At 49.9% G+C, this 13,510-nt stretch overlaps 1 protein-coding gene across 8 annotated transcripts in view; it reads right to left on the minus strand.

The window, feature by feature from the left end:
• Window positions 1–2,265: 2,265 nt before the first annotated feature.
• Window positions 2,266–13,510, minus strand: part of TNS3 (tensin 3) — a 222,654-nt gene continuing 211,409 nt past the window's right edge. For all 8 annotated transcript variants that reach the window (XM_027539303.1, XM_027539304.1, XM_027539302.1 and 5 more), the window contains 5 exons: window positions 12,707–12,784; window positions 8,783–8,951; window positions 6,586–6,654; window positions 6,459–6,485; window positions 2,266–5,082 (listed from right to left, as the gene is read on the minus strand). In XM_027539303.1, coding sequence (XP_027395104.1) covers window positions 4,938–5,082; window positions 6,459–6,485; window positions 6,586–6,654; window positions 8,783–8,951; window positions 12,707–12,784 — 488 coding nt within the window. In that variant the 3' untranslated portion in view covers window positions 2,266–4,937. The remainder of the gene's footprint in view (window positions 5,083–6,458; window positions 6,486–6,585; window positions 6,655–8,782; window positions 8,952–12,706; window positions 12,785–13,510) is intronic.

Consider the following 13,510-nt stretch of genomic DNA (forward strand, 5'->3'; position numbering starts at 1 on the left):
GGCTCTCACTGGCCCCCGTAGGGTTGCCTGACGGGCGGAGGGGGTCTCAGTAAGGGAGAAGGTGGCAGGCCCAAGGCTCAGAGAGCCTTCCCTGGCCTGGCATTTACTGTGGGGGATCACTTGCCTGTGGGAGATACAAAGTGCTTCCAGGAAGGGGCAGGACCCCTACCTGTGCCCCCACCACCCCAGCGTCTCTGGGATGGGGAAGGAAGTCTCAGATCCCCAGGGACAAAAGGCTTTGGGAACCAGGTCAGTTGTGGCAGAATCCCTTTTGCTGGGACCCTCACAGGTGACAGGCTTTTGAGGAGCCCACCACACCCCTACTGTTGCCCCAGCCCAGGTTTGGGCTGTAACTGGGCTGTGGTCTGATTCCTCAAGAACTTTAATGTCGTTTGTTCTTAGACCATTTTTCTTGTTACAAATTCAACAACGCTGCAGCTCAAATGTGTCCAGACAGAGCCCATTCCCAGGTTGTGCAATGTCCCTTCGCTGTACCCCAGGTCCACCTGGAAACTAATTCAGTCTTGAGCCGGGCTCCAGTGCTCCTGCTTTGTGAAACGTGACCTCTGGGCCATGGTGGGGGGCAGTTCATCCCACCACCTTGGAGACCACACACAAACCTCTAGGAGACAAAAAAGCCAGGACCATGAAGGGTCAGAACTGATGGCCCCCAAAAGATTGGTGAGGGGCCATAACTAAGGAATCCAGGATATGAGTGGGCAGGGCGAGATGGGGACAGTCACTGATTGGTCCAGGACCCAAGTGGGTGGGGCAAGGGGGGGTCTGTCACTGATAGGTCCAGGACCCAAGTGGGTGGGGCAAAGGGGCAGTCACTGATAGGCGGCTGAGTGATGAACAGGGAGTGGTGAAGCTCCCCATAAGGCAAAGGCTGTCCAGCGAGGCGTGGGGGCATTGGGTCTCTGAGTTCTTTCTGTAGGCTAGGGCCGTGGTGACAAATCCAGACTGTGTCCTTGAAAGCACACCTATAAGATGGGTAGAACCGCTTTTTCTCCCTGCTGTGACACTGGTCAAGGGTCCAGGCCTAGTGAGAACCTTCTGTTGGATAAGATTCAACCCACCCCAACCTGCTCTCCCTTCCACTCTCAGCACCAACCATGGGGCCACTACAGGTCCTCCTTCACAGCACAGCCCCCTGGGGATGTCAGCAGAGCAGAAAGCAGAAGACTGCACAGGTATACCCAGCTGTGAGGAAACTTTGAGGTTTGGGGAGGGGGCAGCTCCTTATCAGCCCATAATCAAAATGGGCCCAGGTTCTGTTTCTTTTCTGACCTGGAGCAGAGGCAGCCCTGGGGGTTTAGCCACACGGATGGTCGCCTTAGTCCTGAGCCTGGTCATGCCTTGGCCCCAGTGTGCATCACAGCCAGGACCCAAATCTCACACGCACTGGTCATACCCAGCCTCATCTTCCTTTCTCATTGCAGGCTCTGGCATGGCCAGTGGAACTGAGGCCACCATCCAAGTGGCTTAATCCCCATGGCTTCTTCCACTCCAGCTGAGGAAAGAAACCAACCCTAGAGGGCAGAAAGCCAGCACAATGGGGCTCCACCTAGCTGGGGGATGAGCCCTACAAGCCCATGAGAACCTGCAGAGCTGTGCTGGGACTGTCACCAGCATCTATTGAAAAAAAATAAGTGAACCCACCGGAATTTTGGGGCTTCTCTGGTGGGTCATATAGTAAAGAATCCGCCTGCAACGTGGGAGACCTGAGTTTGATCCCAGGGTTGGGAAGATCTGTTGGAGAAGTGAACAGCTACCCACTCCAGTATTCTGGCCTGGAGAATTCCATGGACAGAGGAGCCTGGCAGGCTACAGTCAATGGAGTCACAAAGAGTCAGACACGACTGGACTTTTTATATTCAGGTTCAGCACCCACTCTGATTAAACACCTGGGAAGTCCCATTAGAGGCTGACCTACACTAGGGGCTTCCTCCTACAGGTACTAGATTAGGGCCTTTGTATCAACATCAAAAATGTAGCAGTACCTATGATCAATACCACATGTCATTATTAAATTCTTAAAATCTCTGAATACAATTTTCAAGTCTCTGGGCAGAAATCAAACTATATTCCTGAAGGAAAAATATACAGTAAGTTTGTAAGTGAATCCACTCATTCATACATAATCCCCTTCAAACTCCCAGATAAACACACACAGAGGCATATTCAGACATGCACACACACTCATCCACACTTCCACACACCCTGTGGGGCACTTCTGTCTAACACCACAAACACTTGCCTCACTGAGGCTTATCAAGTTTATACTTTTATTATACTCTGAATAGAGGTGATATTTAAAGAGCAGAGAAAATGACTATACAAAGGATTTATAGAACATTCATTTACATACTGGATATATTCTTTACAATATAAGAAAAGTAAAAATATCCACTACTAGGTAAGGCAGAGAAGGAGACACAATGAGGTCTCTGATGCCAAGAATACACACAGAGACCCTTAAATGCGGTGTGACTTAACACGTTTACAGGTTAACACTGGAGGAATACAGCATAGGTTAATGAGCAGGTTAACAGGCTCTGGCTATGAGGCTATGATGCTAGTGGGGTGCAGTCCTCATGCACAATCCAGCACAGTACGCCTGTGCCCATGGGCACCCCAGATGCCTGGGGATGTTGCTTCCCTGCCTGCCCAGAGCCAGTGTGGGTGGTGGGGCTGCCCAAGGTCTGAGCACAAAATTCACGGACTTGTCTTGTTCCATTTTATACATATGTAACACACTCTTGTACCAGCTCCTCAGAAACCAGGAAACTCGATTCCTTTCATTCCTTACTCCAGAGGGAGCCGGTTGCTGGGAGGAAACTTCCTTGACCACTGAGAGAAAAAGGCTCAGCTGCCAGTCAGTTTAAAAACCAAATGTCAGGGCTTGTATGATCTGGACAAGGACAGCCACGGGTGGGAGAAGGTCCCTCTGTGACTGGGGCAGTTGATGCTACTAAGTCCGGAACCCCTCGTGAGCCCTTTCTTCCTCTGTCAGAAGGATAAGGGACCTCGCCCGCAGTCTCTGGGTCAAACTTGTGGACCAGCATCTCAGGAGGAGGCCCCTTTGGGAGCCAGCACAAACCTCTGCTCCTCTTCGCTGAGTTCTGCTGTGAATGAAAAACTGAAATGCTAGATGCCCCCACCCCAGCGACCAAGGCATCAGGCCTCTGGGAGACACCAGCACACTCTTGGCCATGCCGCCACATGTCAGAGAAGAGGGTCCACGAGGACCAAGGCAAACATTTGGCACAGAAACGAGGCACTTGTGTTGGTGCATCAATAGGAGCTAAACAGTGGACTCACCCGCCTGCTTTCACACACACACACGCACACACACACACACACAGTGCCCACTGGATTCGGTGGATCCCACCTCTGCTGTCGCTAACTGTCTCTGCCCCACTTTAGAAACAAAGACTCCACAGAGCACTTCAAACACTAGTGTGATGACTGCCGTGGTGATTCCTGGTGTTTGAAGAGCTGGTGCTTTATTTGGGAAGCGGAGGAGATGGACAGTTCTTTGGGGATGCAGAGCCACAGCGTGAACGTCTGGGGCGATGGGAAGGAGACGAGGGCTTTATGACGATGTTGCCCAGCTCTGTCTCTTGCTCTGGGGAGCCTGCAAGACCACTGGCTTCTCCCAAACCTCTGACCACTGACAGATGCAGGTGGACAGACCTCTACTTAGCAACATGCACATCAGCATAAACAGCATGCCTGATTTGGTGTCTAAGATGATGCAGAAGAGCTGGGAACCAGTGTAGAACACCTCCCCTTGCTCAGGTGCCAGAACACATGGATCCCAGTGGGAGACAACAGGCGGGTGGAGACAGATGAGCACTCCCGCAGGTCAACAGTTCTGGGGTGGTGAGCTTTCCCAGGCCCCATGCGATACAGAGCAAGCCTGAGTCTCAAACTAATCATGTCCCACCTCTCAAGGCCTTCCTCCCCAGAAAGGCTGTATCTGCAGCCAGGAAACTACACGTGGATGGTCAAGTCTACACGTGGATGGTCAAGTGTTCGGAAGGCTGCTTGTGGAAACCAAATATGGATGATCAAGCATTTGGAAGGCTGCTTGAGGCAAAGCCAGTTTTGGCAGCCGCCCTCAGGCAATGACAGCTGAGAGCATGGCCAAAAGAGTCCATACTGCACTCCTGGTACATCTGACCGGGAGTAGATGCTAGTCTTAGAACCCTGACCTTGGCAGACGGCAGCATGTAGACACCAGTACAGCATAACAAAGGCAAACTGTTATCATAAATAACTTGGCAAAAGTAAAATATAAATTATATGGAAATGGGGCTTTTCTCCTATCTTCTCACTTTTCCCTCTCATGGCCCAGTGCGCCATTCAGACCTGGTATGTGAGCGGAGGTGGGGAGCTGTCCCCACGCTCGGGCTCTGGCCTCACCGTGACCAATGTGACCTTTCTTGTCCTCGCCGCCCATCACATCGTCCCTTGCCCACGATGCCATAGTGCTCCAGGAGGGCCTGACCTGCACGAACCTTCAATCAACATGCATCCCCTTCTCAGGTTAATCAATATCTCCACTGTGGGAGGACAGAGGTCCTGGCGTGTCCACTGGCCAGGAGCGCTCTGACATGGCAGTTACGAGGCACTCAGGGCCACGGGGAGCAGGCTGGGCTCCCCTCCTTCCCATAAACACCAGAGTGTGAGGAACAGGGGTCCCCACGTCTCCTTGAATGGTTCCTTCCCGAGCGGGGACTGGATGGGCGCACCTGATGTCCAACATCCTCTGCCCAGAAATGCATCCATGAGCTGTGCCCCTCAACTGAGACCACAGGCGGCAAGGTTGTTTGTTCTCATGTTTGAAAAGTCGGAGGAGCCCCTTTCCCTCCTGGTGCTGGACTACCAGGGTCACGTCGGCCCCTCTGGAGTCTCTGGGCTGTGAGGGCTCAGATCTTCTTAGGGGAGCCGATCATGACCTTTGACACGAAGTTGACAATGGCGCTGGCCGGCTGCTCGGGGTCATGCTCTGCAAACAGGTGGCACACGTTGTCCGTGGCACTGCCCTGCTTCCGGGCCACAAATCCAAAGACTCTGCAACAGGAAAGGTGGGTTAGCATGCCAGCCGAGGCCCATCCCTCCCACAGGGTGCACGCCTCTGCTTCTTCCCTCACCATCGTCGACTCTAAACACCACCTCTCCAAAATCTTGGGGCGATATCCCCTGCCAGACACCTGCCCGTACATCCCCTCCATGCCGGCAGGGAAGATGCTGTGCCCAGACTTCGCAGGGGAGGAACCCGAGGAGCAGGGCTGGGGAGGGCCGGCCATGAGACTGGGACCTGAACTGAAGACTTGGGTCTAGCCTGGCTGGAACCCTCCAGATCTGTCAGCTCCTGGGCACCAGTCCCGAGTCTCTGGGGAGGACCCTTGCTCCACCACAGGAGCTGCCTGTTCCCTCCTCACACCATCAGAGCAGACGGGCGCAGACAGGCACATGCCTGCAGATGCCAGCACCCCAGCCTCGGTTCCTGGGGTTGGGGTGCTCTGCCTAGATGCCCACACTCCCAGCCACTGGGGCTGGAGGATGGGGGTGCTAAAAACACACCAGGGGCTCCCTGCCCAGGCCACATGTGTGCAGGAGAGGAAACCATTTAAAAGAACAGCACAATCTATTTTTTCTGAATAAGCTTTCATGAGCCCCAAACAACACAATAACTACCATTATCCAAACCCAAATCCCTGGATTATCCCTTATTTAAGGTCCTTCTTCTCTTTCTCAGAGAAATGAAGGATGTTTTTATCTGAGCTGAGTGGTTTCCACCCCATGGGAGGGACAGGCCAATGGCACTCAAGTGACCCTCCGGGGCAGCAAAGCCCACGTATGGGGAGCGCATTTGGTCCTAAGAGCCAGAGCTGAGGTGGCCTGGGGTAATGCCCCTTCTGGAGGGCTGGGGAGGCCTCCTAGCACTTTATTAGATGCCAAGACAAAGCTATAAACTCAAAATTGGAATCCCAGGAGAGGGCTCCTGCAGTGAGACATTTGCAGTCATCAAATTTAGGTGACATGGAGATGGCCACCTGTGGGGGTGTAGACAGCTCTGGGGGATCTGAGGTTACACGGGCAGCAGGGCTGGGGGCTCCCTCTGGTCTGGGAAGCACTGACGCCTATTGCACCGACACGGCCCTCCCTAACACACCAACCCCCTCCTCAACCGCCGGAAACGCCATGCAATCTGCTTCATGCTATTTATACCCTAGTTTATGGGTCAAATGGAAGTGTTGCTCATTCAGAGAAGAGCAAACAGAAAAGTTAACCCTTGGCAGGCCCCTTCTGCATAAAAAGAACACTTGCATTTTTGTTTAAAGCCAAACCCAAACCCATAAGCATTATTTCTCATCTTCCTCTTTGGAGATCTGGAGTGGAGTGAGTGTCAACTGAGAGAGGACACAGGCCGGCTGGCAACGTACCTCGAGCAAGGGCCGTCTGTGACCCACCTTGCAAATCAGAACAAGAGAAGAGTCATGTTAATTTCTTTAGTAACTTAAAAAGCCAAGGAAGCACATGCATCACTTAGTAGGGATACGGGCATCTTACTTTCTGTCCTGTGGGTCCAGCGCACAGAAGATCACGCTGCTCACGGGGTAGTGTCTCCGGAAGAAGAGCCTGCAGGGACACGGGGGAGCACAAGCCCGTCACTGGGGTCTTGCAGTGACAGTGCTGCCCTAGGAGGGCCCTCCATGAGGAGGTTTAGTGGGGGCAGAAGTCTATTTTATGCTTTTACTGGTCATCTGGAGAGAAGAGTAGAGTGTACATTTGTTAGAAATCAGCAGACATATGAAGCTGGGCGCTTGGGAAGGAGCAAGTCTTGGGGTGAAGGCAAGCACCGTGAAGAGCAAAATGGAGAAACTGCATCAAACTGAGTGAGTCCTGGCCTTCCTGCCTTCATCCCAGGAAGCCACGAACTATCTACAGTTTTAGATGATTGCCTGTGAAAACGCCTTCAGTATAACCCAACATTCTCCTGCGAGAGGAGCCCAGTCACCCCCATAAGGGATCTAACGGCCTGCTGTAAACCATGCACATTAAATTCACTGGGAGGTGCTGCTAACGCCAGGCCAGTACAGTTGCTGGGGGAACCATCAGAGGACCCCTCTGTACTGGTTCCAGCCCCTGTCACTCGTCCTTTGCTTCATGGCCAGCCCTGTGTGCCCCACGCCAGCTGGACAAGTGCCCCCTCCTCCTGAGGGAGGTGGTGTCCCCAGAGGCCAGCATAAGGGAAGGGATGGGTGGAGCCAGGCACCTTTCCTTGGGGATGCTGAAGACACAGCCCCCTTTATCCAGCATCAGCTGTACAGGCATGTTCCGTCTGGCAAAAAGAAAGCTCCTGAGTGCTGTGGGCGCAGCCCATCCCCAGGGTTTTGTAAGCACACGGGGAAACCAGAGGTACACAAAGAGCACACCGGTAGCAGAAGAAAATAGAGGCTGCAAAGGAAGGAGCCGTGCTGTCCCGCCTGACCCTGTGTCCACGCTTCGGCCGAGCCAGGCTCGCAGCTTGTGTCTATTTCATTCGAGTCACAAACATTCCGAGCAGCTACCTCGGTGCAGCTTGAAAAGTGAGGGAACTGAGTGCAAAGCATGCGGGGCCTGCTGCGTGGACCACTAGGGTCAAGAGGGGAGCGAGGACCCAATTTGAGCGGTAGAACCCACACCCCACCCCACACTCCCCACCTATTTTATCCTGAGAGCAGTGGTTCAGAGCCCCTCCCAAGCCCGGGACTAGCTCTGGAACAGGGGCCACGCTGGGAAGAGCTCCTCGGGCACTGGTGTTGGCGCTGCCCTTCCAGCTGGTGTGGGGACTGGTAGCTGCCTACCCCTCGAAGCTCCTGCCACCACTCTGCTTTTTAGGGCAGTTGATCGGGCTCCTTCATTAACTACAGCAGGCCGTTTCCATTGCAAATAAAAAACTGCCTCCTAAATGCCTTTCATCCTGAGGTCAAAGGCTCTGCCATTGTTCTGTCCAGGCACCTAACCCTGCTCTGTGCTCCGGCTGGAGCTCCACAAGTGCCCCCCCTCTCCCTGAACCTCCGCTCCCTTGGAACCCACTCAGCGACAGCTTGGCGGGAAGTCCCTGGAAATTGAAACAGCATCTACTGCCTAGATGTTCAAATGTTGCTAACTAAGATACAGTACTATACAGTATCTAAATAATAGTTAATAATTATTGACATAAATTATTCTTTTATATTATACATTATATTTTATATATTATATATATAATATATATGTTAAGTTAATTAACATTAACTTAATACTGAAATAATATCTAACAAGGTCATACTCTTACCTGAAACAGGATAATAGTTATAACTTCTGTCATAACTGTTAGAAGTAATGACACTAAAGCAAAGATGAGTAGAGTCTATCATAGTCACGGAGAGTTTTTACAGAAATGACTTAGAAGATTTTTGCATTTGCAGATTACACACACACTGTGTGTGTATCTAAGAGATACTCAAAGATCTATATATCTTTTTAAAATTTTTACTGATTCTTTAAAAAAACAGCATGTGGGCCAAATGTTAATAGTTTATATATGTCTCTGGGGACATACCGAACATCAGGACAAAGCACAGACTGACCAGATCATTGATTCGTTCCTGAACCGCAAAGCTCTGCCTGGTGACCACCACACATCCAGGGGCTTGAGCAGAGCTGGTAGGAGGTCTAACCCCAGGTGAGGCCAGAAGCCTTGCCCGCCCACCCCGGCAGCCTGGCCGCTGGGCACACTCACTTCCTCTGGTTGTCCGTCAGGGTGATGCCCTGGGCCGACACCTTGAAGTGCACGACTGTGGACAAGGGAGGTGGCTCCTGGACTAGGGTCATGCTCAGGGCCTTCTGGATGGCTTGGTGGCCCGTGAGGGACTCCATCTCCACGGAGTTCAGGTACCACACATTGCAGGCTGGAAGACACAGGGGGAAGCGGCGTTAATGCGTCTGCCAGACTCAAGGGCCCTGGGGCTTACGAATGACGTGCATAAATTCATGGCCAGGTGCATCTGGGGCAAGTGCCCTTTATTCTAATTCCAAAGGTGTAGACAGCAAGTGACTCAGAGACACACACACACCCAGCACTGGAGTCAAGGAGACTTCGCCCACTGGTCAGGATGTGTTTCCACCTCTGCTGAGTTATTCATACCTGGCATCCCTGGGGGGATGAGGGGACTGGAGGCACCTCCTCAGTCTCAGTGTAGGCCTGGGTGGGACGAGAGCCCAACCACACCTGCAGTTAAGGAAACATCCCGAGAGGGGAGTGTGCAGTCTGGACCCTGACTATCCACCCTGCAAGGAGTTCTAAAAGCACACGCATCCAGAAAGAGCTGCTGAGAACAAATGACTTGCAGTGACTCAGAATACAGTTCTGTCCCAGGCAAAGAGCTGGGACAGCCTGTCCCATCCCCACACTGCAGGGGGCTGGGGGCTTGTCCATTGCCATCACCCCTTGGAGAGGCAAAGAGCTGATTGTGAATGCGGCTTTGTAAACAGCCTGAAGGCCTTTTGAGCCTAGCTCCCTGCATAAGTCAATGGGTTGTTGTGACCATGGGACATTCAGACTCTGCCTCAAGTTCAGTTGTGTAGGAGCCATGACCTCTCCTGGCCACTCCCCAAGGATGTGATCCCCCCAGGAACAGAGCCGCTCTCATTCCCCAGTCTGCCAGATGCAGCTCTGAGAGTGAGTAGGGGTATCTTCACTCCATCTCTAAAGGCCTCTAGATATTCACTAAACAGAAGTGAAAGTGCTTTCCTGTGACTGGATCGATCAACCAGGCTGTGTCCCCACCCAGGCTGTCTTCCTTTGGGAGAGTCTCCCTGGAGGCCTGGCCACGAACTGGCTCCGCTTCCACCCCAACTTCTGAGACTGAGCAGCAGTCACACCTGTTGGCAGGTGCGCTGCCACATGACCACGCAGGTGGGTTAAGAAGAACAGAAATAAAGTACAGTGTCCCTGGTGTCAAGACGCAGGGCACACCCACAAGAACCCTGTGGCCTGTCCACAGCCCTCTTAAGCTGGGGTCGCTAGGACTGCGTCTTATGCTGCAAAAATGGCCTGGCCTGAAACTAATAAGCAATTACAGCAAGGCTGCAGGATATAAGGTGAATATACAAGTTAGTCACTTCCCTAAGAACAAGAGGAATTTGGAATTAAAAACACAATCCCAATTTATATTAGCACCCCCAAAATGAAATAGGTATAAGTCTAATAAAATATTGTATGTACAAGATCTATATGAGGAAAACTATAAAACTCCCACTGATAAAATCAAAGAACTAAACTAAATATTCCACATTCATGAATGGGAAAACTCAATATATAATTAAGATGTCAGTTCTTCCCAACGTGATCTGTAGAGGCAATGAAATCCCCATCTAAATTGTAGCAACTTACTCTGTGGGTGTGAACAAACCTACTCTAAAGTTTATATGGAGAATAAAAGACCCAGGGAAGTCAATACAATATTGAAGGAGAAGAACCAAACGAGAGGACTGATATATTAATACCTGACTTTAAGGCTTACTATAAAATGTCAGTAATCAAGACAGTGTGGTATTGGTGAAATAATAAGACAAACAGATGAATAGAGGAATGAATAGAGTCCAGAAATAGATCCACATAAATACAGTCAGTCGACCTTTGACAAAGGAACAGAGGAGATGCAGTGTAGCAAAGACAGTCTTTTCCCACAAATGGTGCTGGAACAACTGGACATCCACATGCAAAAACAATCAATCTAGACACAGACCTTAAACCTTAAACCCACCAGAAAAATTAACTCAAAACAGAACAGATGTAAATGTAAAACGTAAACTATAAAACTCTTATAAGACAGGAGAAACTGCTGAGATGACTTTGGTGATAACTTTCTAGGTACAAAAGATAGGATCCATGAAAAGAAGTATTGATAAACTGGGCTTCATTAAAATAAAAAACTTATCTTATGCTCTGAGACACACTGTCAAGAGGATGAGAAGACAAGCTGCCTCCTAGGAGAAAGTATTTGCAAAAGACAAATCTCACAAAGAACCAAAATATACAAAGAACTCTTAAAATTCAGCAATAAGAAAACAAATAACCCTATTGAAAAATGAACAAACAACTTTAACAGACACCTTACCAAAGAAGATATGAAGACGGCAGACAAGTACATGAACGATGCTCCACGTCATATGTCATTGGGAAGATGCAAATTTAAATGACAATGAGATACCACTAACCACCTATTTTGAATGACCAAACTCCAGGACACTGACAACACCAACTGCTGGGAGGGTGTGGAGCAGGAGGGAGTCTCATGCATTGCTGTGGGAATGCAAAATGGTGCAGCCACTCGAGAAGACAGTTTGGTGGTTTCTCACAAAATGAACATACTCTTACCATATGATCCAGCAACTGTGCTCCTTGATACTTATCCAAAGGAGTTGACAATTACATCCACATGAAAACCTGCATGTGGATGTTTATAGCAGTTTTATTCACAATTACCAAAATATATAAGCATTCAAGATGTCCTTCAGTGGGTGAATGGATAAAGTGTGGTATATCCAGACAATGGAATATTATTCAGCACTAAAAGGAAACAGCTCTCAGGCCCTAAAAGGACATGGAGGAATCTTAAATGCATAATACCAAGTGAAAGAATCCAATCTGAAAAGGCTCCACATACTGTATGATTCTAATCATATGACACTCTGGAAAAGTGAAACCACAGAGACAATAAAAGGATTGGTTTGCCAGGATTTGGGAGGAGGGATGAGCAGGTGGAGCACAGAGGATGTTTAGGGCAGTGAAACTATTCTGTGTGATACTACAATGGTGGATACATGTCATTAAACATTTGTCCAAATCCATGGGCTTCCCAGGTGGCGCTACTGGGAAAGAACCCATCTGCCAACGCAGACATAAGAGACTCAAGTTCGATCCCTGGGTCCGGAAGATCCCCTGGAGGAGGGCATGACAACCCACTCCAGTATTCTTGCCTGGGAAATCTCCATTGACAGAGGAGCCTGGCGGGCTAGAGTCCATGGGGTCTCAAGGAGTAGGACACGAATGAAGCAACTTAGCATGCACGCATAGAATGTACACCAGGAGTGAACAGTAATGTAAACTATGGACTCCGGGTGACTGAGATGGGTCAGTGTAGGTTCATCAGCTCTAACAAATGCCCCACCTGATGGAGGATGTTGTTAATTGAGAGGCTGTGCATGTGTGTGGGGACAGGGGGTATAAGAGAAACCTCTGCAGCACCCTCTATGAACCCAAAACTGTGCTAAAAAATAAAATATATTAATAAGAAAAGAGTGCCCCCAGTAGCTTGCTGTCTGGTGGTCGGTGTCACCCTGGGTCAAACTGTGGACTCATTGATCACTTTACTATATATCTGCTGGAGGGACACGTTACCCACAGTCTATCTGACCATGTCCCCAAATGAAACACAGGTTGTGACATTTATACCACTGAATTTGGTCTTGTTCAGCCCGTGGAGTCCTGGCCCTGCCGCCAGGACACTTGCCCCACCACCCCCAGCCCAGCCCTGTGGTGGCTTGTACAGAAGGAAGCCTCCCCTGACACAGCAAGGAAAGGAACCCAGCCTGCAGGCAAGAAAGGAATCCCACCTCTGCCCAGGAGCCAGTAGGAGAGGAAAACACATCGAGGACTGACCTGCCCCTTGCTTCAGCAGCTCGGCCGCAGAGTTGGCCGCTGTTTGCTGAGGATTTTCGGCTATTTCCTCCAATGGATCTGTAGGAAGAAGGAACAAGAAAATGCATGACAATGTGGATGCTCATGACTGCATGCCGGAGGGTGACAGGCAGGCTCTGCAGAGCTGGGCCTTCCTCCTGGCAACAACAGCTGCACCCAGAGAAGCCATCATCACACTTCAAGCAAAATCTGGGATGGCACAGGCCAGAAAATTACCCTTCTCATCTATGAATTAATTTATATGAACAATTACATTTTGAAACGTAAGTCACATCTACCTATATTTTAAATTAATCATCTTTCTGGAACATAATGCAATTATGTGAACTTGAGATGGCCTAGGAAAGCAGGGATATGTCTGATCATATGCTGTGGGTGCTATTTTTAAAAATTCTTTTCCCATGGATAGTTTGAAACAAACACAAAGGTAAACAGAATAGTTCATCTGGCACCCAAAGTCAACAATATCAACATTTTTCTGATTTTGTAGAATTACAAAAATGAAATGTGAATGACCTTGCAAGGTCTCTGAGTCCAAGCATTTTATACTTCTGAGCTATAGAATCTTTGCTCCACAGAAGCTTTTCACAAAGCCATGATATAAAGATATGAGTGGAGGCTGTAGAGGCAGTGGGCCACCTCTTACCTGACCTGGCCACCTCTTCTTACCTGACCTGACCTATTCAGGGTTTACCCACAGACATGTGATGGAAAGGAAGTTTTGTTCTGATTTTTCTCACTGAATCTCTATGGATTCCAACACCT

The sequence above is a fragment of the Bos indicus x Bos taurus genome, chromosome 4 (assembly GCF_003369695.1).
Source record: "Bos indicus x Bos taurus breed Angus x Brahman F1 hybrid chromosome 4, Bos_hybrid_MaternalHap_v2.0, whole genome shotgun sequence".
NCBI lineage: Eukaryota > Metazoa > Chordata > Mammalia > Artiodactyla > Bovidae > Bos > Bos indicus x Bos taurus.